The sequence below is a fragment of the Dendropsophus ebraccatus genome, chromosome 14 (genome assembly GCF_027789765.1).
Source record: "Dendropsophus ebraccatus isolate aDenEbr1 chromosome 14, aDenEbr1.pat, whole genome shotgun sequence".
Classification (NCBI taxonomy): domain Eukaryota; kingdom Metazoa; phylum Chordata; class Amphibia; order Anura; family Hylidae; genus Dendropsophus; species Dendropsophus ebraccatus.
In genome coordinates this window covers 10,194,677-10,222,332 of record NC_091467.1, presented here as the reverse complement: position 1 = coordinate 10,222,332, position 27,656 = coordinate 10,194,677, and the positions used below count along the sequence as shown (strand labels likewise).

The 27,656-nt window shown below is 46.4% G+C and overlaps 1 protein-coding gene and 1 non-coding gene across 2 annotated transcripts; one reads left to right on the top strand and one right to left on the bottom strand.

The window, feature by feature from the left end:
- Positions 1 to 11,712: 11,712 nt before the first annotated feature.
- TRNAM-CAU (transfer RNA methionine (anticodon CAU)) lies at positions 11,713 to 11,785 on the bottom strand. The gene has a single exon. It is a non-coding gene; the product is annotated as a tRNA-Met (tRNA).
- A 259-nt stretch (positions 11,786 to 12,044) lies between these two features.
- MAP1LC3A (microtubule associated protein 1 light chain 3 alpha) lies at positions 12,045 to 20,957 on the top strand. The gene is made up of 4 exons (XM_069952856.1): positions 12,045 to 12,275; positions 16,551 to 16,606; positions 18,765 to 18,871; positions 19,025 to 20,957. Exons 1-4 carry the CDS (start codon positions 12,236 to 12,238, stop codon positions 19,182 to 19,184), a joined length of 363 nt encoding a protein of 120 aa, XP_069808957.1. The 5' UTR covers positions 12,045 to 12,235; the 3' UTR covers positions 19,185 to 20,957.
- Positions 20,958 to 27,656: the final 6,699 nt, after the last annotated feature.

Sequence of the window (27,656 nt, the reverse complement as noted above, 5' to 3'; positions counted from 1 at the left end):
CTCTAGTGTATTCCCAGTATGTGTCCAGTTTCCTCTCTAGTGTATTCCCAGTATGCGTCCAGTTTCCTCTCTAGTGTATTCCCAGTATGTGTCCAGTTCCCTCTCTAGTGTACTCCCAGTATGCGTCGTTTCCTCTCTAGTGTACTCCCAGTATGTGTCCAGTTTCCTCTCTAGTGTACTCCCAGTATGCGTCGTTTCCTCTCTAGTGTACTCCCAGTATGCGTTCAGTTTCCTCTCTAGTGTATTCCCAGTATGCGTCCAGTTTCCGCTCTAGTGTACTCCCAGTATGCGTCCAGTTTCCTCTCTAGTGTACTCCCAGTATGCGTCCAGTATCCTCTAGTGTACTCCCAGTATGCGACCAGTTTCCTCTCTAGTGTACTCCCAGTATGCGTCCAGTTTCCTCTCTAGTGTATTCCCAGTATGCGTCCAGTTTCCTCTCTAGTGTACTCCCAGTATGTGTCCAGTTCCCTCTCTAGTGTATTCCCAGTATGCGACCAGTTTCCTCTCTAGTGTATTCCCAGTATGTGTCCAGTTTCCTCTCTAGTGTATTCCCAGTATGTGTCCAGTTTCCTCTCTAGTGTACTCCCAGTATGCGACCAGTTTCCTCTCTAGTGTATTCCCAGTATGCGTCCAGTTTCCTCTCTAGTGTACTCCCAGTATGCGTCCAGTTTCCTCTCTAGTGTACTCCCAGTATGCGTCCAGTTTCCTCTCTAGTGTACTCCCAGTATGCATCCAGTTTCCTCTCTAGTGTACTCCCAGCATGTGTCCAATTCCCTCTCTAGTGTACTCCCAGAATGTGCGACCAGTTTCCTCTCTAGTGTACTCCCAGTATGTGTCCAGTTTCCTCTCTAGTGAATTCCCAGTATGCGTCCAGTATCCTCTAGTGTACTCCCAGTATGTGTCCAGTTTCCTCTCTAGTGTACTCCCAGTATGCGTCGTTTCCTCTCTAGTGTACTCCCAGTATGTGTCCAGTTTCCTCTCTAGTGTACTCCCAGTATGCGTCGTTTCCTCTCTAGTGTACTCCCAGTATGCGTTCAGTTTCCTCTCTAGTGTATTCCCAGTATGCGTCCAGTTTCCGCTCTAGTGTACTCCCAGTATGCGACCAGTTTCCTTTCTAGTGTACTCCCAGTATGTGTCCAGTTTCCTCTCTAGTGTACTCCCAGCATGTGTCCAGTTTCCTCTCTAGTGTATTCCCAGTATGCGACCAGTTTCCTCTCTAGTGTACTCCCGGTATGTGTCCAGTTTCCTCTCTAGTGTATTCCCAGTATGCGACCAGTTTCCTCTCTAGTGTACTCCCAGTATGTGTCCAGTTTCCTCTCTAGTGTACTCCCAGTATGTGTCCAGTTTCCTCTCTAGTGTATTCCCAGTATGTGTCCAGTTTCCTCTCTAGTGTATTCCCAGTATGCGTCCAGTTTCCTCTCTAGTGTATTCCCAGTATGTGTCCAGTTCCCTCTCTAGTGTACTCCCAGTATGCGTCGTTTCCTCTCTAGTGTACTCCCAGTATGTGTCCAGTTTCCTCTCTAGTGTACTCCCAGTATGCGTCGTTTCCTCTCTAGTGTACTCCCAGTATGCGTTCAGTTTCCTCTCTAGTGTATTCCCAGTATGCGTCCAGTTTCCGCTCTAGTGTACTCCCAGTATGCGTCCAGTTTCCTCTCTAGTGTACTCCCAGTATGCGTCCAGTATCCTCTAGTGTACTCCCAGTATGCGTCCAGTTTCCTCTCTAGTGTATTCCCAGTATGCGTCCAGTTTCCTCTCTAGTGTATTCCCAGTATGCGTCCAGTTTCCTCTCTAGTGTACTCCCAGTATGTGTCCAGTTCCCTCTCTAGTGTATTCCCAGTATGCGACCAGTTTCCTCTCTAGTGTATTCCCAGTATGTGTCCAGTTTCCTCTCTAGTGTATTCCCAGTATGCGTCCAGTTTCCTCTCTAGTGTACTCCCAGTATGCGTCCAGTTTCCTCTCTAGTGTACTCCCAGTATGCGTCCAGTTTCCTCTCTAGTGTACTCCCAGTATGCATCCAGTTTCCTCTCTAGTGTACTCCCAGCATGTGTCCAATTCCCTCTCTAGTGTACTCCCAGAATGTGCGACCAGTTTCCTCTCTAGTGTACTCCCAGTATGTGTCCAGTTTCCTCTCTAGTGAATTCCCAGTATGCGTCCAGTATCCTCTAGTGTACTCGCAGTATGTGTCCAGTTTCCTCTCTAGTGTACTCCCAGTATGCGACCAGTTTCCTCTCTAGTGTATTCCCAGTATGCGTCCAGTTTCCTCTCTAGTGTACTCCCAGAATGTGCGACCAGTTTCCTCTCTAGTGTACTCCCAGTATGTGTCCAGTTTCCTCTCTAGTGTATTCCCAGTATGCGTCCAGTTTTCTCTCTAGTGTACTCCGAGTATGTGTCCAGTTTCCTCTCTAGTGTATTCCCAGTATGCGTCCAGTTTCCTCTCTAGTGTACTCCCAGTATGCGTCCAGTTTCCTCTCTAGTGTATTCCCAGTATGCGTCCAGTTTTCTCTCTAGTGTACTCCCAGTATGTGTCCAGTTTCCTCTCTAGTGTATTCCCAGTATGCGTCCAGTTTCCTCTCTAGTGTACTCCCAGTATGTGTCCAGTTTCCTCTCTAGTGTACTCCCAGTATGCGACCAGTTTCCTCTCTAGTGTACTCCCAGTATGTCCAGTTTCCTCTCTAGTGTACTCCCAGTATGTGTCCAGTTTCCTCTCTAGTGTACTCCCAGTATGTCCAGTTTCCTCTCTAGTGTACTCCCAGTATGTGTCCAGTTCCCTCTCTAGTGTACTCCCAGTATGCGACCAGTTTCCTCTCTAGTGTACTCCCAGTATGCGTCCAGTTTCCTCTCTAGTGTACTCCCAGTATGTGTCCAATTCCCTCTCTAGTGTACTCCCAGTATGTGTCCAGTTTCCTATCCTGTGTATTCCCAGTATGCGTCCAGTTTCCTCTCTAGTGTATTCCCAGTATGCGTCCAGTTTCCTCTCTAGTGTACTCCCAGTATGTGTCCAGTTCCCTCTCTAGTGTACTCCCAGTATGCGACCAGTTTCCTCTCTAGTGTACTCCCAGTATGTGTCCAGTTCCCTCTCTAGTGTACTCCCAGTATGCGACCAGTTTCCTCTCTAGTGTACTCCCAGAAGTACTTGTTTCCTCTCTAGTGTACTCCCAGTATGTGTCCAGTTCCCTCTCTAGTGTACTCCCAGTATGCGACCAGTTTCCTCTCTAGTGTACTCCCAGTATGCGTCCAGTTTCCTCTCTAGTGTATTCCCAGTATGCGTCCAGTTTTCTCTCTAGTGTACTCCCAGTATGTGTCCAGTTTCCTCTCTAGTGTATTCCCAGTATGCGTCCAGTTTCCTCTCTAGTGTACTCCCAGTATGTGTCCAGTTTCCTCTCTAGTGTACTCCCAGTATGCGACCAGTTTCCTCTCTAGTGTACTCCCAGTATGTCCAGTTTCCTCTCTAGTGTACTCCCAGTATGTGTCCAGTTTCCTCTCTAGTGTACTCCCAGTATGTCCAGTTTCCTCTCTAGTGTACTCCCAGTATGTGTCCAGTTCCCTCTCTAGTGTACTCCCAGTATGCGACCAGTTTCCTCTCTAGTGTACTCCCAGTATGCGTCCAGTTTCCTCTCTAGTGTACTCCCAGTATGTGTCCAATTCCCTCTCTAGTGTACTCCCAGTATGTGTCCAGTTTCCTATCCTGTGTATTCCCAGTATGCGTCCAGTTTCCTCTCTAGTGTATTCCCAGTATGCGTCCAGTTTCCTCTCTAGTGTACTCCCAGTATGTGTCCAGTTCCCTCTCTAGTGTACTCCCAGTATGCGACCAGTTTCCTCTCTAGTGTACTCCCAGTATGTGTCCAGTTCCCTCTCTAGTGTACTCCCAGTATGCGACCAGTTTCCTCTCTAGTGTACTCCCAGAAGTACTTGTTTCCTCTCTAGTGTACTCCCAGTATGTGTCCAGTTCCCTCTCTAGTGTACTCCCAGTATGCGTCCAGTTTCCTCTCCTGTGTATTCCCAGTATGTGTCCAGTTTCCTCTCTAGGGTACTCCCAGTATGCGACCAGTTTCCTCTCTAGTGTACTCCCAGAAGTACTTGTTTCCTCTCTAGTGTACTCCCAGTATGCGACCAGTTTCCTCTCTAGTGTACTCCCAGTATGTGTCCAGTTTCCTCTCTAGTGTACTCCCAGTATGTGTCCAGTTTCCTCTCCTGTGTATTCCCAGTATGCGTCCAGTTTCCTCTCTAGTGTACTCCCAGTATGTGTCCAGTTTCCTCTCTAGTGTACTCCCAGTATGTGTCCAGTTTCCTCTCTAGTGTACTCCCAGTATGCGTCCAGTTTCCTCTCTAGTGTATTCCCAGTATGCGTCCAGTCTCCCCTCTAGTGTACTCCCAGTATGCGTCCAGTTTCCTCTCTAGTGTACTCCCAGTATGCGTCCAGTTCCCTCTCTAGTGTACTCCCAGTATGCGTCCAGTTTCCTCTCTAGTGTATTCCCAGTATGCGTCCAGTTTCCTCTCTAGTGTACTCCCAGCATGTGTCCAATTCCCTCTCTAGTGTACTCCCAGTATGCGTCCAGTTCCCTCTCTAGTGTACTCCCAGTATGCGTCCAGTTTCCTCTCTAGTGTACTCCCAGTATGCGTCCAGTTTCCTCTCTAGTGTATTCCCAGTATGCGTCCAGTTTCCTCTCTAGTGTACTCCCAGCATGTGTCCAATTCCCTCTCTAGTGTACTCCCAGTATGTGTCCAGTTTCCTCTCTAGTGTACTCCCAGTATGCGTCCAGTTTCCTCTCCTGTGTATTCCCAGTATGTGTCCAGTTTCCTCTCTAGTGTACTCCCAGAATGTGCGACTAGTTTCCTCTCTAGTGTACTCCCAGTATGTCCAGTTTCCTCTCTAGTGTACTCCCAGTATGTGTCCAGTTTCCTCTCTAGTGTACTCCCAGTATGTGTCCAGTTCCTTCTCTAGTGTACTCCCAGTATGCGACCAGTTTCCTCTCTAGTGTACTCCCAGTATGTGTCCAGTTTCCTCTCTAGTGTACTCCCAGTATGTGTCCAGTTTCCTCTCCTGTGTATTCCCAGTATGCGTCCAGTTACCTCTCTAGTGTACTCCCAGTATGTGTCTAGTTTCCTCTCTAGTGTACTCCCAGTATGCGTCCAGTTTCCTCTCTAGTGTATTCCCAGTATGCGTCCAGTCTCCCCTCTAGTGTACTCCCAGTATGCGTCCAATTCTCTCTCTAGTGTACTCCCAGTATGCGTCCAGTTTCCTCTCTAGTGTACTCCCAGTATGCGTCCAGTTCCCTCTCTAGTGTACTCCCAGTATGCGTCCAGTTTCCTCTCTAGTGTATTCCCAGTATGCGTCCAGTTTCCTCTCTAGTGTACTCCCAGCATGTGTCCAATTCCCTCTCTAGTGTACTCCCAGTATGCGTCCAGTTCCCTCTCTAGTGTACTCCCAGTATGCATCCAGTTTCCTCTCTAGTGTATTCCCAGTATGCGTCCAGTTTCCTCTCTAGTGTACTCCCAGTATGCGTCCAGTTCCCTCTCTAGTGTACTCCCAGTATGCGTCCAGTTTCCTCTCTAGTGTACTCCCAGTATGCGTCCAGTTTCCTCTCTAGTGTATTCCCAGTATGCGTCCAGTTTCCTCTCTAGTGTACTCCCAGCATGTGTCCAATTTCCTCTCTAGTGTACTCCCAGTATGTGTCCAATTCCCTCTCTAGTGTACTCCCAGCATGTGTCCAATTCCCTCTCTAGTGTACTCCCAGCATGTGTCCAATTCCCTCTCTAGTGTACTCCCAGTATGCGTCCAGTTTCCTCTCTAGTATACTCCCAGTATGTGTCCAGTTTCCTCTCTAGTGTACTTACAGTATGTGTCCAGTTTCCTCTCTAGTGTACTCCCAGTATGCGTCCAGTTTCCTCTCTAGTGTACTCCCAGTATGTGTCCAATTCCCTCTCTAGTGTACTCCCAGTATGTGTCCAGTTTCCTATCCTGTGTATTCCCAGCATGCGTCCAGTTTCCTCTCTAGTGTATTCCCAGTATGCGTCCAGTTTCCTCTCTAGTGTACTCCCAGTATGTGTCCAGTTCCCTCTCTAGTGTACTCCCAGTATGCGACCAGTTTCCTCTCTAGTGTACTCCCAGTATGTGTCCAGTTCCCTCTCTAGTGTACTCCCAGTATGCGACCAGTTTCCTCTCTAGTGTACTCCCAGAAGTACTTGTTTCCTCTCTAGTGTACTCCCAGTATGTGTCCAGTTCCCTCTCTAGTGTACTCCCAGTATGCGTCCAGTTTCCTCTCCTGTGTATTCCCAGTATGTGTCCAGTTTCCTCTCTAGGGTACTCCCAGTATGCGACCAGTTTCCTCTCTAGTGTACTCCCAGAAGTACTTGTTTCCTCTCTAGTGTACTCCCAGTATGCGACCAGTTTCCTCTCTAGTGTACTCCCAGTATGTGTCCAGTTTCCTCTCTAGTGTACTCCCAGTATGTGTCCAGTTTCCTCTCCTGTGTATTCCCAGTATGCGTCCAGTTTCCTCTCTAGTGTACTCCCAGTATGTGTCCAGTTTCCTCTCTAGTGTACTCCCAGTATGTGTCCAGTTTCCTCTCTAGTGTACTCCCAGTATGCGTCCAGTTTCCTCTCTAGTGTATTCCCAGTATGCGTCCAGTCTCCCCTCTAGTGTACTCCCAGTATGCGTCGTTTCCTCTCTAGTGTACTCCCAGTATGCGTCCAGTTCCCTCTCTAGTGTACTCCCAGTATGCGTCCAGTTTCCTCTCTAGTGTATTCCCAGTATGCGTCCAGTTTCCTCTCTAGTGTACTCCCAGCATGTGTCCAATTCCCTCTCTAGTGTACTCCCAGTATGCGTCCAGTTCCCTCTCTAGTGTACTCCCAGTATGCGTCCAGTTTCCTCTCTAGTGTACTCCCAGTATGCGTCCAGTTTCCTCTCTAGTGTACTCCCAGTATGCGTCCAGTTTCCTCTCTAGTGTACTCCCAGCATGTGTCCAATTCCCTCTCTAGTGTACTCCCAGTATGTGTCCAGTTTCCTCTCTAGTGTACTCCCAGTATGCGTCCAGTTTCCTCTCCTGTGTATTCCCAGTATGTGTCCAGTTTCCTCTCTAGTGTACTCCCAGTATGTGTCCAGTTCCTTCTCTAGTGTACTCCCAGTATGCGACCAGTTTCCTCTCTAGTGTACTCCCAGTATGTGTCCAGTTTCCTCTCTAGTGTACTCCCAGTATGTGTCCAGTTTCCTCTCCTGTGTATTCCCAGTATGCGTCCAGTTTCCTCTCTAGTGTACTCCCAGTATGTGTCTAGTTTCCTCTCTAGTGTACTCCCAGTATGCGTCCAGTTTCCTCTCTAGTGTATTCCCAGTATGCGTCCAGTCTCCCCTCTAGTGTACTCCCAGTATGCGTCCAATTCTCTCTCTAGTGTACTCCCAGTATGCGTCCAGTTTCCTCTCTAGTGTACTCCCAGTATGCGTCCAGTTCCCTCTCTAGTGTACTCCCAGTATGCGTCCAGTTTCCTCTCTAGTGTATTCCCAGTATGCGTCCAGTTTCCTCTCTAGTGTACTCCCAGCATGTGTCCAATTCCCTCTCTAGTGTACTCCCAGTATGCGTCCAGTTCCCTCTCTAGTGTACTCCCAGTATGCATCCAGTTTCCTCTATAGTGTATTCCCAGTATGCGTCCAGTTTCCTCTCTAGTGTACTCCCAGTATGCGTCCAGTTCCCTCTCTAGTGTACTCCCAGTATGCGTCCAGTTTCCTCTCTAGTGTACTCCCAGTATGCGTCCAGTTTCCTCTCTAGTGTATTCCCAGTATGCGTCCAGTTTCCTCTCTAGTGTACTCCCAGCATGTGTCCAGTTTCCTCTCTAGTGTACTCCCAGTATGCGTCCAGTTTCCTCTCTAGTGTACTCCCAGTATGTGTCCAGTTTCCTCTCTAGTGTACTCCCAGTATGCGTCCAGTTTCCTCTCTAGTGTATTCCCAGTATGCGTCCAGTCTCCCCTCTAGTGTACTCCCAGTATGCGTCGTTTCCTCTCTAGTGTACTCCCAGTATGCGTCCAGTTCCCTCTCTAGTGTACTCCCAGTATGCGTCCAGTTTCCTCTCTAGTGTATTCCCAGTATGCGTCCAGTTTCCTCTCTAGTGTACTCCCAGCATGTGTCCAATTCCCTCTCTAGTGTACTCCCAGTATGCGTCCAGTTCCCTCTCTAGTGTACTCCCAGTATGCGTCCAGTTTCCTCTCTAGTGTACTCCCAGTATGCGTCCAGTTTCCTCTCTAGTGTATTCCCAGTATGCGTCCAGTTTCCTCTCTAGTGTACTCCCAGCATGTGTCCAATTCCCTCTCTAGTGTACTCCCAGTATGTGTCCAGTTTCCTCTCTAGTGTACTCCCAGTATGCGTCCAGTTTCCTCTCCTGTGTATTCCCAGTATGTGTCCAGTTTCCTCTCTAGTGTACTCCCAGTATGTGTCCAGTTCCTTCTCTAGTGTACTCCCAGTATGCGACCAGTTTCCTCTCTAGTGTACTCCCAGTATGTGTCCAGTTTCCTCTCTAGTGTACTCCCAGTATGTGTCCAGTTTCCTCTCCTGTGTATTCCCAGTATGCGTCCAGTTTCCTCTCTAGTGTACTCCCAGTATGTGTCTAGTTTCCTCTCTAGTGTACTCCCAGTATGCGTCCAGTTTCCTCTCTAGTGTATTCCCAGTATGCGTCCAGTCTCCCCTCTAGTGTACTCCCAGTATGCGTCCAATTCCCTCTCTAGTGTACTCCCAGTATGCGTCCAGTTTCCTCTCTAGTGTACTCCCAGTATGCGTCCAGTTCCCTCTCTAGTGTACTCCCAGTATGCGTCCAGTTTCCTCTCTAGTGTATTCCCAGTATGCGTCCAGTTTCCTCTCTAGTGTACTCCCAGCATGTGTCCAATTCCCTCTCTAGTGTACTCCCAGTATGCGTCCAGTTCCCTCTCTAGTGTACTCCCAGTATGCATCCAGTTTCCTCTATAGTGTATTCCCAGTATGCGTCCAGTTTCCTCTCTAGTGTACTCCCAGTATGCGTCCAGTTCCCTCTCTAGTGTACTCCCAGTATGCGTCCAGTTTCCTCTCTAGTGTACTCCCAGTATGCGTCCAGTTTCCTCTCTAGTGTATTCCCAGTATGCGTCCAGTTTCCTCTCTAGTGTACTCCCAGCATGTGTCCAGTTTCCTCTCTAGTGTACTCCCAGTATGTGTCCAGTTTCCTCTCTAGTGTACTCCCAGTATGTGTCCAGTTTCCTCTCTAGTGTATTCCCAGTATGTGTCCAGTTTCCTCTCTAGTGTACTCCCAGTATGTGTCCAATTCCCTCTCTAGTGTACTCCCAGTATGCCGCCATTACATGGTTTGACAACAGATTTCCAAATGGAAAATAAATACTGGCAAAAAAATGCATCCAGATAGAGAAGTAAGGTCACTAAATGACTCCGCATACAGTGATGTCTCATCCTGCTCTCATCAGCCTCGGGGTTTGGCCACAAGAGGGCGCAATCGCTTCTCCTTATACACCCGCTCAGACACAAATCAAATCTTGTGCTGTGTCGCTGAAAAAGCGCCCAATAAACCATCAGAAGTTTTTTCTGGAGTTTTTTTTATTTTAGTGTTAATTACTATAGGTGTTTTTTATCTCTGCCATTTTTTCACGTGATTCCAGATTTTTTTTTTAAATTAAAGAACCAGGGGGAAAAACTCCACTATGCATATAGACATGACGTTTTTTTATTGCTGATTTCACATACGGCAGTTTTTTTTGTTTTTTTTTGCCAAAACCAGAAGTGGATCCAACAGGAACAAGAAGTAAAAGCACAAGTACATGCCCTTCCTTTATATTTTCCAGTATTTGAATCCACTTCTGGATTTGGCGTATAAATCACCACGTGTGAATCCAGCATTTTGGTGTTTTTACATTTTTTTTTTTTTTTTACATTTTTTCTAAAAAGAAAAAAAAAACAACAACAACAAAGCCTCCCATGCTACTTTTGGGTATTGTACCTCTTGGTGAGAAATGAGGATTATTTTATTTTAAAGACATGACTTATCAGGATAAAGAATTATATACTTTCATAGAACGGGTCATTACGGACTTGAATTTTAATTTCAGGGGTGTTGGGGGGGTTCAGAAGACCCCCAGCTGCTATATACACCCATCAGCACCCAGCAATGGTGTCACCAGGCTGCGAGTAAGCTCACACAGTCATGATATGACCGCTGGGCTGAAGGTTCGCTGGACGTGATACAGCCAAGCTCCCGTGTCCCCGACCCATGACTACTCTGCCACCATCAAAGGCCGTGGCCCATGGGTGTAGGTAGGATTCACGGGGCCCCCCTCCCCTACGCACAACACAAAGCACTAATGCACTAATAACCCCCGACCTCTGCAAATTTTCCTTTCCTACTTGTTTGCCAGCTGGAGAACAGAGGTCAGGGGTTATCAGAGCAGTGAAGCAGAGATATCTGTCTTCTGCTTGTTAACCTTTTTTTTGTGGTGCAGCATGTAAGTAAACATTGGGTCACTTACACACTGCAGTACATAGGGGTTAAAGGGGTTATCCAGCGCTACAAAAACATGGCCACTTTCCCCCTACTGTTGTCTCCAGTTTGGGTGGGGTTTTAAAACTCAGTTCCATTGAAGTAAATGGAGCTTAATTGCAATACACACCTGAACTGGAGACAACAGTAGGGGGAAAAGTGGCCATGTTTTTGTAGCGCTGGATAACCCCTTTAAGCAGAAGGACACACGCTCTTACCCTCTCCCCCGGGCCCCCCTCCTGCATGACCCCATAGCAACTGCCTACCCTGCCTCTATGGTAGCTATGCCACTGCCGTGGCCCCTACGTGCTCACTGTAAGAAAAATACATACGGTCAGGCTGAACATAAATACATAATGCAGCAGGCACCCGGCCTGGTAGTGTTAGGGCGCTGATAGGGGCACTTTTTGCACGTTTCGTGCCTATGGATTTGTGGGGCTATAGGTTTGCATTGTGTTTTCCTGTATTCAGTAGCTGTAGGGCGAAAAGATAGTGTGAATGGGGCCTGGAAGAGCCATGGGGGGAGATTTATCAAACTGGTGCAAAGTAGAATTGGCTCAGTTGCACCTAGCAACCAATCAGATCAAACATGGTGTAAAGTGAGACTGGCTCAGTTGCCCCTAGCAACCAATCAGATTCCACTTTTCATTCCTCACAGATTCTTTGGAAAATGAAAGATGGAATCTGATTGGTTGCTAGGGGCAACGGAGCCAGTCTCACTTTACACCATGTTAGATCTGATTGGTTGCTAGGGGCAACTGAGCCAGTTTCACTTTACACCATGTTAGATCTGATTGGTTGCTAGGGGCAACGGAGCCAGTCTCACTTTACACCATGTTAGATCTGATTGGTTGCTAGGGGCAACTGAGCCAGTTTCACTTTACACCATGTTAGATCTGATTGGTTGCTAGGGGCAGTTAAGACAATTCTACACCAGTTTGATAAATCTCCCCCATGGAGTTCGTGCCCCAGGACTGTGTGCCCCAACCTGTTGAAATACAACTCCCATCATGCCTTGTTGCCATCAAGCTGCAGACTGTCAGGGTATGCTGGGATTTGTAGTTCTGCAACACTCCCTTAGAAAAAAGGCTTTAAATAGTAACAGTCGGTGGTTATAAGTAATATTAGCTGCGATCTAGGAGTTTCTATATAACGTGAGATTATTTTGTAGTAAAAAAATATAAAAATAGTGAGGGGAAAAAAAAAAAAACTTGTGCCCCGTGTGAGGATCGAACTCACGACCTTCAGATTATGAGACTGACGCGCTACCTACTGCGCTAACGAGGCTCTGCCATTGCTCCTTGATCTACTGTATGTGAGGGTAAATAGGATGGTCCGTAGTTAATCGATATTAATCGATTCTATCGATCCTGTTTCAGTCACCAGATCCCTATGATCCCTTATCCAGCTGCCCGCGGTAATTTTATCTATCTATCTATCTACCATACAAAGTCTCCGTGAGCTGAGGGCGGAGATCAGGCTGCAGTGTCCCCGTCTGACCTGTAGATGGCGCCTAACGTCTCATTTCAGGAGTCCAGCCACCCCCGGTGATGACGTCATAATGTTTGTCCAGTGTCTCAGCACGGAGTGAGCTCAGAGGCTCGGGGCACAACAGAGCGGGTATAGCGGGCGGCAGAGAGAGGGCATCACTGGGGCAGAGAAGAGAGGAGAAGCTGGGGGAGACCATCTGAACCACCTGCTTGGACTTGAGAGGAGCCGGGACTGGCAGAGGCCAAGATGCCGTCAGAGCGGCCTTTTAAACACAGGAGGAGCTTTGGTGAGTGCCTGATTGTCTGTTATTGTTATTATTATGACGTCACATTGTGACAAATCCAGACCCCCTAGTATATGATGTCACTGATCCTGGCTGTATATGATGATGTCATCAACATCACCACTTTAAGTTTTTTGGAGGGTTTGTTAAGTGTATATAAGGCTGGTAGAGATCGCCATGACATCACGCCGCGTATACGAACTACTTCCCATGGTTAGAATACGTCACGATGACACCTGTTAGCAGGGACAATAGACTTAAAGGGGAACCCCCGACAACATGGAGGTCACGGGGTGGCTGGTAAACAGGTTGGATAATTTGAGTTGTTGCTTGGCGACCGCTTGTGGTGGTCACAGCCAGACCGCCACGTTCTGAAGAGGTCGGCCCGCTATCCCGAAGAAGAGTCTGTTGTTAGTGTCAGTGGCCAACAACAAAGAAAGAAAGATGGCCGCCAGTCCTTAGAGTGTATACACAAGTAATAGAGTCATAGTGATGTCACTATAGTCAGGATATGTATATATATATATATATATATATATATTTATATATATATATATATATATATATATATATATGTCATAGTGATGTCACTATAGTCAGGAAATAAATATATATATATATATATATAGTCATAGTGATGTCACTATAGTCAGGATATATATATATATATATATATATATATATATATAGTCATAGTGATGTCACTATAGTCAGGAAATATATAGCTTGAGAGTGGCGGAGACTGGAGAGTGTATGGGAAAGCCCCTACTTTCTATAGTCCAATATGGAAATCCCCTTTAAGGGAAGACGTGATATTGTCATGTTATAAAACAGGGACGGGGGACCTTCAACCCTCCAGCTGTTGCAAAACTACAATTCCCATCATGCCTGGACAGCCTTCGGCTGTCCAGGCATGATGGGAATTGTAGTTTTGCAACAGCTGGAGAGTTGAAGGTTCCCCATCCCTGTTATATAAGCAGAGCAGATATACATGATCCAGTATAACTTATCGGTGTCCAGTGGGTGGTCCTAACCGTTGTCATATAGGACCACCCCCTGGACTCCTAAGCCCAGACTTCCTATTGGTTTAGTTATACTGCATCATGTATATCAATCTCCTCAGCTCCTCCTGCTCTATAAATTGCTGACATGCGTTTTCAACATGGCGAGGTCCCTTTAAGCGGTAATATATTCAGTAAACAAGACTCTGCACGTGACGACGGTGATCATAGACGTGACGTCACAGATATCTATAGACGCTGGGTTAACATTACATGACGCGGTGATGTGATAACACGTTTGGCATCTTTATAGTCCAGAAATTCTGGTTAATCTGGAATCTTTAGCTCGAAAACAACAATGTTATAACTACATTTCATAGTTACTTTTCGTCGTGTTCGACTTCCTGGATGTTCTTTACCGTTTTTCTATATCTTTACTGTAATCCAGTATATCTGGTGTGTGTATATATATATATATATATATATATATATATATATATATATATATATATATATATATATATATATCAACCCGGTGACCTGCTGGCATACTGTCATAAATATACTGAAGGTCAGACGGCTGATAACAGGTGGTGCTGCCGACGCCGTCACGTGGTGCTTATTGCTTTGTTATTCACATTTTGTTCCCTGGTGGTGTTTCCTGTAATTTAAAGGGGTAGTTAAGCAAAAGTAAAAAATTCTTTCAAATCAGCCCAGAAAGTGCCAGAGATTTGTAATTTACTTCTATAAAAAAAAAAAAAAAAAAAAAATGCCAGTATTTATCAGCTGCTGTATGTCCTGTATGTACCCTTAGGTGCCCCTCCAGTGTGAGCTGCGGCTTCCTTCTTTAAAAATGTCAAAACAGGTGTCTTCTTGTAGAACAATCTGTTGTTCGCGGCTTAGTCTCCGGTTAATCATTTGCAGTATATGTACATTTGTAGCTGGCGGAGATCTCGTGCCCATATTTATCAGTAGGGCTGATACTCCGCGGTGGCATCTTGTCACCATTTGCCACCCTCTGTAGATACCCTGCTTACCAGATGGTGTTCCTTCAAGAGGCCGTCCTGTGTATAGGAAGGGAGGAAGCCCAGACACCCAGTTGCTTTTAAAAACCTGTGGGGCCTAGTGGGTATTTGCTCCCTCTCACATCAGCTCAGTGGTGTGAAGCTAAGCCATGTGGTGGGATCTTGTATTCTAATGGGGATGGGAAAGGGGGGGGTTACCCCATTACAAACACCTGTAAACAGGGACCCTGCCACTTGTAAACAGGGCCCACCATATAGCCGCCTCACGTATACAGTGCCAAGCAAAGAGGCCTCCCTTCTGTAAACAAGGCCTACCAGAGAGGCATCTCTCTTTCTTGTAAACAGTGCCCTCCACAGAGTCTCCCTACTGTAAACATGGCCACCACAGAGGCCTCCCTGCTGTAAACATGGCCACCACAGAGGCCTCCCTGCTGTAAACATGGTCACCACAGAGGCCTCCCTGCTGTAAACAAGGCCTACCAGAGAGGCATCTCTCTCTCTTGTAAACAGTGCCCACCACAGAGTCTCCCTACTGTAAACATGGCCACCACAGAGACCTCCCTCCTGTAAACATGGCCACCACAGAAGCCTCCCTGCTGTAAATATGGCCACCACAGAGGCCTCCCTCCTGTAAACATCGCCACCACAGAGGCCTCCCTGCTGTAAACATAGGCACTAGAGGCATCCCTTCTGTAAACATGGCCACCACAGAGGCCTCCCTCCTGTAAACATGGCCACCAATAAGCCCCCCTCCTGTAAACATGGGCACTACAGAGGTTTCTCTCCTGTAAACATGATCCCCTCATAAAAATGACCACTGAAGAAACCGTCCCCTCATACACAAGGCATACACATCAGAAAGCCCCCCCTCTATAACATGGCCTCCGCAGAGTCTGTCACCACAGACTCCCCCCGCCCTCCATGTATGACTGATCTCCCCCTGTAATCCTGTCCTGGTCCTGCCGCCCTGTACATGGTGCTGTGCAGTCTCCTTAGTGCTGGCCACTGTTTACACCTGAGATAGACACAGAGGAGCGTGGCAGCCATCCAGGACATATCCTTCCTGAGGCCAAACATGAGGCCCTGCTCCCTTCCTCCACACACGGCTATTTTCATCTATGGCCTCCCTGTCTTCTCTGTGACTCTGCTTCTCTTATACAACCCCAGTGACTTGCTTGTATATATATCGCTTCAGGGCTGGAGAGTCACGTTTAACCCTGAAAACAAATACAAGATCCCTTTCAGTATTCTCAAAATTCTATTCAGCCAGGACCTGGGTGACATCCAATATGGCCGCCATTATTCTATGAGGAGAATATATCACTGCAATATCCAGCTACTTGGACTCTGTATGGGGGGCTGTATGTAATTTGTTGTATGTAATGGTGGGACCCTGTCAGGACATGGGGAGGCTGGGAGATCATAGAGTAACCTAATACATCATGGGGCTGGGGGAGGACATTACAGGGAATCTGATCTCTTTTAGGCTGACCATATGGCCATTGTCTCAGCAAAAGGACCAGACACTCATGCAATATGAAGATATTCAATAGTCATTACTGCTCGGAGGGGGGGGGATTTTAGTTGACATCTTGCACGCTGGAGTTTTTCTTTTACTAAATGTGATATGAGAAGGTGACAAGATGGCTCCTGCTCTGTGTGCCGTTATTCAGGTCATATATATATATATATATATATATATATATATATATATATATATATATATATATATATATATGTGTATTTATATGTATATGTGCATATATGTGTATATATATATATATATATATATATATATATATATGTATATATATGTATATGTGTATGTATATGTGTATATATATATATATATATATATATATGTGTGTGTATATATAATATTATGTGTGTGTGTATATAAGACTACAGCCACAATGATGAATCCACCCGCAGCATTTTTGCTACCTCACTGTGAATGGTGCCTTAAAAGTGTCAAATATTTTAATCGATGGGGGTCTGGATGGTGAAGTCCCAACTGATTGTTGGAACCAAGGGGAAAAGTGAACCCCAATGGTTACGTACAGCAGGGATGGGGAACCTTCGACGCTCCAGCCATTGCTATCACCTTCGGCTGTCCAGGCATGATGGGTATTGTAGTTTTGCAACCGCTGGAGGGCTGAAGGTTCCCCGTCCCCGGCCTATAGTCTGACCCTTTTACTGGTTGCACCTTTCTGTAGCCACCACCAATAACCACCTTCTTCTTATGTTTCCAGCTGAAAGATGCGCAGAGGTCCGTCAGATCCGCGAGCAGCATCCCAATAAAATCCCAGTGAGTATCCTACATTAGTAATGGCATTTGGGCCATCACATTTACACCTCATGGACATATGCTGCTCCATTCTATGCGAGTATTCCACTCAAACTTTTGATATGTTGCTGCCCATGGTGAGAGTAACCCTACTAACTCTAACTAATTCCTTCTATACTTGTTATTATCTATTCAGTCTCCTTCCCCCAGTTCTGAGCTGCTTCTTTCTGCTAAAGACACAAAAGTTGTGTGTGAGCTTTTCTCTCTGTCTCTCCCTCCTCCCCCCTCCCTTCTGAGACAGCAGTCCCTGGCAGTCCCTGTAATGCTGGGAGGGATGATAACATCACAACATCAGCAACTTGACCTCAGAATAACCCCTCCAATCATTACAAAGAAGCTACAATGTTGCCGATACAGCCTGTCAGGGATTTGTTTATCAGCCGTCTCAAAAGGGAGGGGGGAGGAGGGAGAGACAGAGAGAAGAGCTCACACACAGACTTTTATGTCTTTAGCAGAAAGAAGCAGCTCAGAACTGGGGGAAGGAGACTGAATATATAATAACAAATATGGAAGGAATTGTTAGTCTCACCATGGGCAGCAACATATCAAAAGTTATGTTTGAGTGGAGTACCCCTTAAATACCTCCAACAGAGTTACAGTTGGCCCCATGGAATCTTATAGGTACCATATTAGCTCAGAGGTTGGCTCTGTATTAAGGCCATATGCTTGGTGCTTTACCCTATTTCATATGTAAGGTTTAACTAATATATAACAAAAAAACAAAAAACCTATACGTGCCTTCCCCGCTCCCCTGCCGCCACCATGCAGCACTTAGGGACAGCGTTGGCACAAGAAATGGCTGCATCACCAATCAATGTTTGCAGTAGTGTCCCACCTCAGCTGCTGAAGTGCTGCTGAGCGGGACCAGGCTGTATGAGAACGGAGGCGGCAGGGGACCAGGCAAGGTGAGTATGGAAATGTTTTTTTTCTATTTTATAGAATTTCTATTTTTATAGAATGTTTTATAGCCAAAGGATTTCATATGACCAAAGTTGTACAATAAAACAGAACAATGGTGCCTGTCTGGTTATGATAAGGGATTTGATATTGGCATAGGTGTGCGGCGGCGGTGGCGGCCCAGAGGCCTTCCTGCATCAGGGAACTGATAGGCGGCGTCACTTTAATATAATAATGGCCGCCTCCGCCGCGTGAGCCTTGTTGTGTTCATGTCACTTTGCTTCCACATGGACCATGTTAACCCCTTAAGCGGTGGCAGCGTTTTTGGTTGCTTTTTTTACAGCTTTATTTTACTACTTTTGATAAATTATTTGCTTTGTGTTTTTGAGGACTTTCACATTAGTTTTTTTTTTTCTCAGTCTCAGTAGGAACATAAACAAGTGACCCTCTGAGCCTTGATCTCTTCTATAATACACTGTAATACTCTTGTATTGTAGTGTATTATGCCTGCCAGGGTCACACTGGCAGAGCCCAATAGGCTTATGTACATGGGAGACCCGCAAACCATTATTAGGCCCCCGCTGCCATGCCAACCAGTTGGCACCCAGTAAACAAGTTGTGGAGTTGCCAGTGGGAGTACAGGCGGAGTGCTCTCCTGCTGATAAACCAACCATTTGCCTTTATCAGTATTGATTACTCCCATCCTGACCATTAAAGTGCAGTGTCAGGCGTATAATACAGAGGGTACTCGTAAGTGATGCCGTAAGCTTCTAAGGCTTCCAGTACTTATTAGCTGCTGTATGCCCAGCAGGAAATGGTGTATTCTTTCCAGGTTGACACAGCGCTCTCTGCTGACACCTCTGTCCATGTCAGGAACTGTCCAGAGCAGGAGAGGTTTTCTATGAGGATTTGCTGCTGCTCTGGACAGTTCCTGACATGGACAGAGGTGGCAGCAGAGAGCACTGTGTCAGACTGGAGAGAATACACCACTTCCTGCAGGACATACAGTAGCTGATAAGCACTGGAAGACTAAATAGAAGTAAATTACAAATCTTTATTTACCAGTTGATTAAAAATAAATAAATATATATATATGTGTGTGTGTGTGTGTGTGTGTGTATATATATATATATATATAGTCACCGGAGTACCTCTTTAACTTGCACTATTAGTCTATCAGTGTATGTACATGGAAGATCTAACGTGCCCTCTCTATATTTAGGTCATCATTGAGAGATACAAGGGAGAAAAGCAGCTTCCAGTGTTGGATAAAACTAAATTCCTGGTCCCGGATCACGTGAACATGAGTGAATTAGTGAAGATCATCAGGTAATGGGGATATTTATGGCATCGGATGAGATATGATGGTGTATACGTATGATAGGCGGCCACATGGACTCATCAGGAAAACACGTAACGCCTCTTTGTTCCCATTGCCGTCGATGGTAACCCGGTGTTCTCTTTATTCTCTCCCCCCTCCAGGCGCCGACTACAGCTGAACCCGACACAAGCCTTTTTTTTGCTGGTGAACCAGAGGAGCATGGTCAGCGTATCCTCCGCCATCTTGGATATATATGAACAGGAGAAGGATGAAGACGGCTTCCTGTATATGGTATACGCCTCCCAGGAGACCTTTGGTTAATGAACCTGCCTCACCCCCCTGTGTGCCCTTGGGTGGGCTGACACACATAGTAAACACCCGGGCACACTAATGTTTGAACACATTTTTCTCTTCTTCACCCTGTTGCACATATATATAGTTACACGGACATTCCACGTGGCACGTCTACAGCCGCTCATATCCCCCCCCCCCCCCCCCATTCCTCCTTCCATGACCTGATCTCATATTTACACGCTACCCTGCATGTGCTAAGGCTTCTACATCATAGACATCTTCTCCTATCACAAGGCTGGGGGAGGGGGACACGTCAGTATGTTCTGTGCAACAAGGACCCTCAGCTCGTCATGTGTCTTGTGGATTTGACAAGTGGCCGCCATTCGAGCTATCCCTTCCCGACCTCTTTTACATACATGTTCCAAGCATCAGCTTTTTGTTTTTGTTTTTTAATCCCCTTTTCGTTGTATTTTTTGGTTTTGTAAGAAGTTGTAGATCAATTTCTTATGGGTTATTCCTGGGTGTGAACATATTACTGCCCACATGAGGTCTTTCTGTGGAATCGTAGGCGACATTACTCGGCATCCTGGTACTTATACAACCACTCTCAACACACAGTAGTTTAAAGGGGTACTCCGGCGAAACGTTCTAACTGGTGTCAGAAAGTTATACAGATTTGTATATTTTTTCTATTTAAAAATCTCCATTTTCCCAGTACTTATCAGCTGCTGTATGTCCTGCAGGAAGTGGCGTATTCTCTCCAGTCTGACACAGTGCTCTCTGCTGCCACCTCTGTCCATGTCAGGAACTGTCCAGAGCAGAAGCAAATCCTTATAGGAAACCTCCAGTTCCAGTGTCCGACTGGAAAGAATACACCACATACAGCAGCTGATAAGTAATGGAAAACTTGAGATTTTTTTTAAGAGAAGTAAATTACAAATCTATATAACTTTCTGACACAAGGTGATTGGTAAACATCCTTTTTTTTTCTACAGTACCCCTTTAAATAATCGGTATAACTAACGTGTATTACAGTGCCGTGTGCGTTCATGGTAGTAAATAGCCAAGACTCTGGGACCACTAGCCTCCCTTGTGGTTGTAGCTAGTGGTTCTAGAATTTTAGGTTTTTGTTTTTTCTTCTATAACAGGGGTAGGGAACCTTGGCTCTCCAGCTGTTGCAAAACTACAACTCCCATCATGCCTGGACAGCTAAATCTTTAGCTTTGACTGTCCAGGCATGATGGGAATTGTAGTTTTGCAACAGCTGGGGAGCCAAGGTTCCCTACCCCTGCTATATAAGAAGCCCATGGCACACAATGTACATCGGTATACCAGTCATGTGTGTACAGGGATGACTGATTTATTCGCCATTTAACATGATGGAGGTCTAAGTCAGCAGTACATGATGAATTGCCAGGGATGACCCCCTTGTATATCGCTATTTTAGGGTTAAACCCCCCAATCTGATTCATTTTATGTGGTTAAAAATTGACGACAAACCTTTTTAGGGGCAAATGCGAATAGTTTTGTACAGGTTCTAACCGTCTTGTTATTTACCTACTCGTCTTACGTTCTCGATCTTTAGTGCTTTTTAACCTGTTGTTTTGCAAACATTTTCCCGTTTTTACGTATGAAATATACGGCGAGCAACATTATAACCAGACTTCTGAATAAATGCAAATTGTATAAAAAGAAGAAAAAAAACTACAAAAATAAAATAAAAATCTATGTATAAAAGCTGATGTGTATATAAAGAGGGATGTTCCATATGTATAAAGATGAATAAAAGTTCCAATGTAATCGAGGTCGTCCAGCGTGGTCTGTAAAATTAGGAAACCTTAGCTGCTTTCTTCTAAAAACAGCGCCACCCCTGTCCTCAGATTCTGTGTAGTATTACAACTCCATTCACTTTCAATGGAACTTGACTGAAATACCAAACACAAACTGAGGACAAAGGGGGCGTTGTTTTAATCCAGGTGGTGTGGTGCTCAAGAGTTCTTTGAATTGTTGTCATGCTCCGCCCTTCCTTAGGCCTAACACTTCCCAGAATGCATCTTGGTGTTATCTCTCTCCCAAGTAGGTGATTCACACGCACCTGACCTTACATTATGTAAAAGAAAACATGGTTCATCACACCAGGCTGTCTTCTTCCATTGCCCCATACATTATGTAGTAGCCATGCTGGATTACTGCAGCTCATATTCCCTGAGCTGCAGTAACCCAGCTTGGCCACCACACAACATAGGCGCTATCTGCTTCATTGTGCATGTCAGCACCTGACAGTGGATCGATGGTCTGCCTGTTTTTAATAAGCAGTCAGATATCCTGAAGACAGGTCATCAAACTCCCTTAAAGGGGTTATGCAGAATATAAAAAAAAAAAAAAAAAGCTACTTTCCTGCAAAAACAGTGCCACCCCTGTCCACAGGTTGTGTTCGGTATTACAATTTAGCTTTATTAATTTTGGAACAAAGTTGCAATATCACACACAAACTGAGGACAGGAGTGGCACTGTTTCTGGAAGAAAGCCGCCATATTTCAAACCTGTACTATCCCTTTAAATAAGTACTACGCTACTACTGCTTGGTATGGCATTGTACATACAGTATAGTGCCAGTCCTGATGCCAGGGTCTCTAAAACAAGGAAAACCACTCAGCTCAGATTTTCTACCAGTCTGAAACTGGTCTAGTGTGACTTTTTTTTTTTTTTTTAAACCTTATAATAATTTTTCCTTGAAGACCCCTAGGCACTTTGTTTTCTAAGAACAATGTGAAGACTGAACTTAAACTTAACGAAGAGAAACCTGAAAGAGCAACATCTACAATTTTATTTTGTTTCAAAGTTACATAGAATTGTATTTAACTTCCATTTTAAAATCTCCAGTCTTATAGTACTTATCAGCTTCTGAATGTCCTGCAGGAAGTGGTGGATTCTTTCCAGTCTGACACAGTGCTCTCTGCTGCCACCTCTGTCCATGTCAGGAACTGTCCAGAGCAGCAGCAAATCCTCATAGAAAACCTCTCCTGCTCTGGACAGTTCCTGACATGGACAGAGGGGGCAGCAGAGAGCACTGTGTCAGACTGGAAAGAATACACCACTTCCTGCAGGACATACAGCAGCTCATTAGTATTGGAAGAGTTGAGGTTTTTAGAAGTTAATTACAAATCTGTATAACTTTTTGTCACCAGTTGATTTAAAAACAATGTTTCTGCAGAGTACCCCTTTAACTATCCAATGAAAAAGACTACGGTGACTACAGCTATCACAAACTGCCACTTCTGTTTGGTTGCAAAAGAGACAACTCACCGCCATGTTGTTTGGAACGTCTTTGAGAAGTTGAAAGACAAGAGGCAAACAGATAGTGTTCCCCTTTATCAGTCAAATTCTAAAGCTATTTCAAGGAAAGGTGTCAAATTACGGCCCTCCAGCTGCTGCAAAACTACAATTCCCATCATGCCTGGACAGCCAAATCTTTAGCTGTCCAGGCATGATGGGAATTGTAGTTTTGCAACAGTTGGAGGGTCACCAATTTGATACCCCTGGATGCAATACCACATCTCTCCACTAGTGGCCACTGCAGGTAAAATGTGGGACTTTTTGCAATTTTCTCCTTATGATTCCATACCGTCAACACGCCAACATCTGATTCACTTTCACATCCCACTTGTTATCCTTTAGGTGGACACCCCCTTGAACTTCATACACCCCACAGCTATTTCCAGGCTAAATACAAGTAGTAACACTATTTTTGTAAAGTGCTGATGGCAAATGCGCTGCAAGACATTCCTGACATAGTGATCAGTGTGTGCTTACAAACATTGCCCAACGTCCTCCCTCTCGTGACCCCCGAGGACAGCGATCACTTTCACGCTGAGGCTGTCATGTGTTCTCTTACCACTGGTCAAGTGACTGACTGAATCCATCCTTGTAATAAAATAAGCAGCCACCAAGATTTTTCTGTTTATGTTGTTCTTTTCCCCAAAATGGCCTCAAGTCATCGCTATATTGGCTCCCACTACTCTGTTTCCCTGAAAATAAGAGCAAAGTTTTTGTTTGGAAGCATGCCCGCGAAACCGGACACCAGGGCATGCAGCTGTGATTCTTTTTAGCCCATCATCGTTTTTCTACCTTCACCGACCAGTGCAGAGCAGCTGCATGCAGGACATGAAGACCAGCACCTGCCACCAACCCCGATGTTCCCTTCTGCACCCGTCATTTTTAAATGTGTAGACAAGGCATCAAGAGGCCCGTCACCTGCTGCCATCCCCATTGTCCCCTACCACCAGATGTAGAACTACACACAGTCTGCCGTTAACCCGTCAACTGCCGCTATACCGTACGCTGTCCCTGCTGTGCTGTACAAGTGTTCTGTGGTGCGCTCCCCCTGGTGGTTGGAAACCGCCATACCATACGCTGTCGCTGCTGTGCTGTGGTGCGCTCCCCCTGGTGGTCGGAAACCGCCATACCATACGCTGTCCCTGCTGTGCTGTATGTAAGCCACAGAGGACATCACTTCGTAAAATGTACACAATCCCTTTAAGGAAATTAGATGTGTCTAGTAGCAGATTCCCTCTTCCCCAGCTGGAGGGCTGAAGGTTCCCCCACCCCCACATTAGAATATTTCCATGATTACCAGTTATTTATAGGTCTATACACAAGAATGAAGAACGACAGTGAAGCCCAATGTCCATTTACAGCTGATTTATTGGAGACCAACTTCCCACAAATAAATAAAATGTACAAAGGAATCAAATAAAAAAGAAAAAAAAAAATAGAAACCATACACATGTATATACTTTATAAAGAGGCAGATGGGCAACGACCAGTGCAAAGGCTGCGGCTTAACCCCATAGTAACCGACCACGGCAATGGCTTCCAAACCGTAAGCAAGTGTTTATGGTTGGAAAGATTCATTTCTCACTATGTTCCCAGATCTCTCGTAATCCACAACGAGATGAGCCGCTGCCAGTCAATGTAAGGACCGAAGAGCTGCTCAGGTTTAACCAATATAAGTGTAATACTGGGTGATGGAGTGCTATGGAAGGGTCCGTACCACTTGCTATGGGGTTAAGTGACCAATAACCAACCAGTATTATGGAAAGAAAAATGAGTAGCAGATAAATGTATTGTGATCTGTGACCCGATCACCATCGCCGTCACCTACTAGAACAAACACAAAAGCCATTATGTACATGGCCACCATCTAAGGCGCCCTTCACACTTCAGGGAAATCTGGAGTTCTTATCAGGAGCCATAGGGTTCTGTTGGGCATGGACACCCTTCAAGATTTTTCCTGAAAGGTGTCAGTGCCGGAAAATAGCCCCATAATATATAGGATGTGTCTTATAATTCCTATAATTATCTGGAATTCCGGCAGGGACTCCCAATAGAACCCTATGGGGGCACCCAGAATTTCTAGACAGCTCTGTAAGCGCATCTGGAAACTGTCTGGAGATCTGGATGCACTGCATAGCAGCCCGGGCAAGTAACTGTCTCTAACTGTATGCGCTCCTAATCAGGAGCACATCCTGTTAAATGCGGTGCTGTGCTTGACAGGGCCGGGAGCCATTGAGGTAGCATTATGCCTCCAGCCACAAGAGACCGCTCTTTCCCCTCCAGCCCTGTGGCACACTAATGCACTCGCGGAAAGCAATGCAGCCCGCAGAAGGTGAGTATGGGGGCCCGATACTTTACTTACTGCAGGAAGGTATCAGTGCTTGTTGGTACAAGTTCTTTTCTGAGTTTTCTCAGCGTCATCAGATCCAAATCACCATCCACATCTACATCCTCACCGAGTTCTGCGTATAAGTACGGACATTGTGGTGGATGGTGAGATGATCACATATTATTGTACAGTCCAGGAGCTTTCTATGTTTCTTCTGGTGGGCGGCCTCCTTTAAACGCCAATACTGTAAAGTCCTTTTAGGCCAAACTGTTACAGCCTCCTCAATGCCAAGTCAAACAGTGCAAATATAGGTAAGAGGATTGCCACAGAAATATGGCTGTGTAGTAAAAAAAAAAAAAAAAAATTATTAGACTAAGCTATTAAAGAGGGGCATTTACACGTTCCGGACGATACGGACCAGACTTTTCAACTCAACACATTATTTATTATTATTGTGTGCATGAGCCCAGTAGTCCTGGATATTCATGAGAAGCAGAAAACCACGCCTAGCAGCTGCTGATTGGCAGTTATCCATCCATTCTGTATATAGGCAGTCAACTGTCAATCAGAGGGCGGGGGGGAGGGGTGTGGCAAGAATCGCATTCTCCTGCATATTAGGAGAACAGCTGAACAGAATGATGTAAGTCATACACCGATCAGTTCAGCATCTCTCTCACTAGTTTATGCTGCCCTCATTTAGGGCAATATAAACCTAGTGACAGGTTCTCTTCAAACTGTTTTGGAGCTCACGGCATCCTAATAAAGTCCGGTCAGTAGCACACGGTCCATGAACTTGTGAATGAAGCCTTAATGTTAATTTTGCCAATATGTCAAAGTTAAAAAAAAAAAAAAAAAAAAAAAACAAATGATTGCTCTCCTGACTAATTCACAGCCAATTGTATTTAATTACTTTTTTTGAAGCTTGGAAATACTTTTAAAGGGGTATTCCCCCCAAAAGCAAAAAAAAAATGTAATGCCCCCAAACCTAGTTATTCTTACTCACCAAGTCCCCCCGAGTATTTTGAGCCGTCTCCCGTCTTTCTAGCTGCTGCCGTTCCTGAGTTGCAAGTTTTTCTAAAACATGGTCTATAATCAAGATAGGAAACTACATTTCCCATCATGCAATGCTTATGTCTGATGATGGCAATGTAGCAGAGCTGAGATGGTGATGGCATACTAGAGCTGAGATGGTGAGACAGTGTAGCAGAGCTGAGATGGTGATGGCATACTAGAGCTGAGATGGTGAGACAGTGTAGCAGAGCTGAGATGGTGATGGCATAGCAGAGCTGAGATGGTGATGGCATAGCAGAGCTGAGATGGTGATGGCATAGCAGAGCTGAGATGGTGAGACAGTGTAGCAGAGCTGAGATGGTGATGGCATAGCAGAGCTGAGATGGTGATGGCATAGCAGAGCTGAGATGGTGATGGCATAGCAGAGCTGAGATGGTGAGAGTGTAGCAGAGCTGAGATGGTGACGGCAGAGCTGAGATGGTGACGGCATAGCAGAGCTGAGATGGTGACGGCAGAGCTGAGATGGTGATGGCATAGCAGAGCTGAGATGGTGATGGCATAGCAGAGCTGAGATGGTGATGGCATAGCAGAGCTGAGATGGTGATGGCATAGCAGAGCTGAGATGGTGATGGCATAGCAGAGCTGAGATGGTGATGGCATAGCAGAGCTGAGATGGTGATGGCATAGCAGAGCTGAGATGGTGATGGCATAGCAGAGCTGAGATGGTGAGAGTGTAGCAGAGCTGAGATGGTGACGGCAGAGCTGAGATGGTGACGGCAGAGCTGAGATGGTGACGGCATAGCAGAGCTGAGATGGTGATGGCATAGCAGAGCTGAGATGGTGATGGCATAGCAGAGCTGAGATGGTGATGGCATAGCAGAGCTGAGATGGTGAGAGTGTAGCAGAGCTGAGATGGTGACGGCAGAGCTGAGATGGTGATGGCATAGCAGAGCTGAGATGGTGATGGCATAGCAGAGCTGAGATGGTGAGAGTGTAGCAGAGCTGAGATGGTGACGGCAGAGCTGAGATGGTGATGGCATAGCAGAGCTGAGATGGTGATGGCATAGCAGAGCGACCGGGGGGGGGGGGGGGGGGGAGGGGCTCAGAGCAGCTGATGGCCGGGGGGGGGTTGGCGGGCGAGCGGCTCAGCGGTATTGATGGAGGAGGGGGGGGGGGGGGGGATGCGGACGAGCGCCTAGCAGCAGGTGACGGGGGACAGTGAGCCGCGGGACCGCGGGGAAGCGCCGCGAGCAATTGAAGGACCGGGGGCGCTTACCCGCGGCTCTCAGCAATTGAAGGAGGGGGTGGGGGGGCGTGCTCTGAACAATTGATGGACGGGGGGGCGGGGGTGAGGGGTGCCGCCAGCAGCCACAAGTGACGGGGGAGATCGAGCCGCGGGGCGTTGCGGCGCTTACCGGCGCCCCCGTGGCTCTCGGCAATTGACGGAGGGGGGGGGGGGGGGTTGGTGCAGGTGAGCGGCTCAGAGCCATTGATGGGGGGTGGGGGGATGCGGGCGAGCGGCTCAGAGCTATTGATTGGGGGGGGGGGGGGGGAGACGGGGGTTCTCGAAGCAATTGACGGAGGGGGAGAGGGAGGGGTGACGGGTCACACAGTCAGGGGGTGAGCTCTGGGGCTGGGGGGGCACACGGTACTGCTGTTAGAGAAGGAGTCAGTGACAGCTGAACTGATTGATCACTGTCTCCCTCTCTAACAGCAGCCACCGCCGTCCACCTTCACTTCAGATTGGCTGGGTTAGAAACACTAACCCAGCCCATTGAAGAGAAGGAGGACACATGATGCCGTCTCGGAGGGTGCGGGCCAGG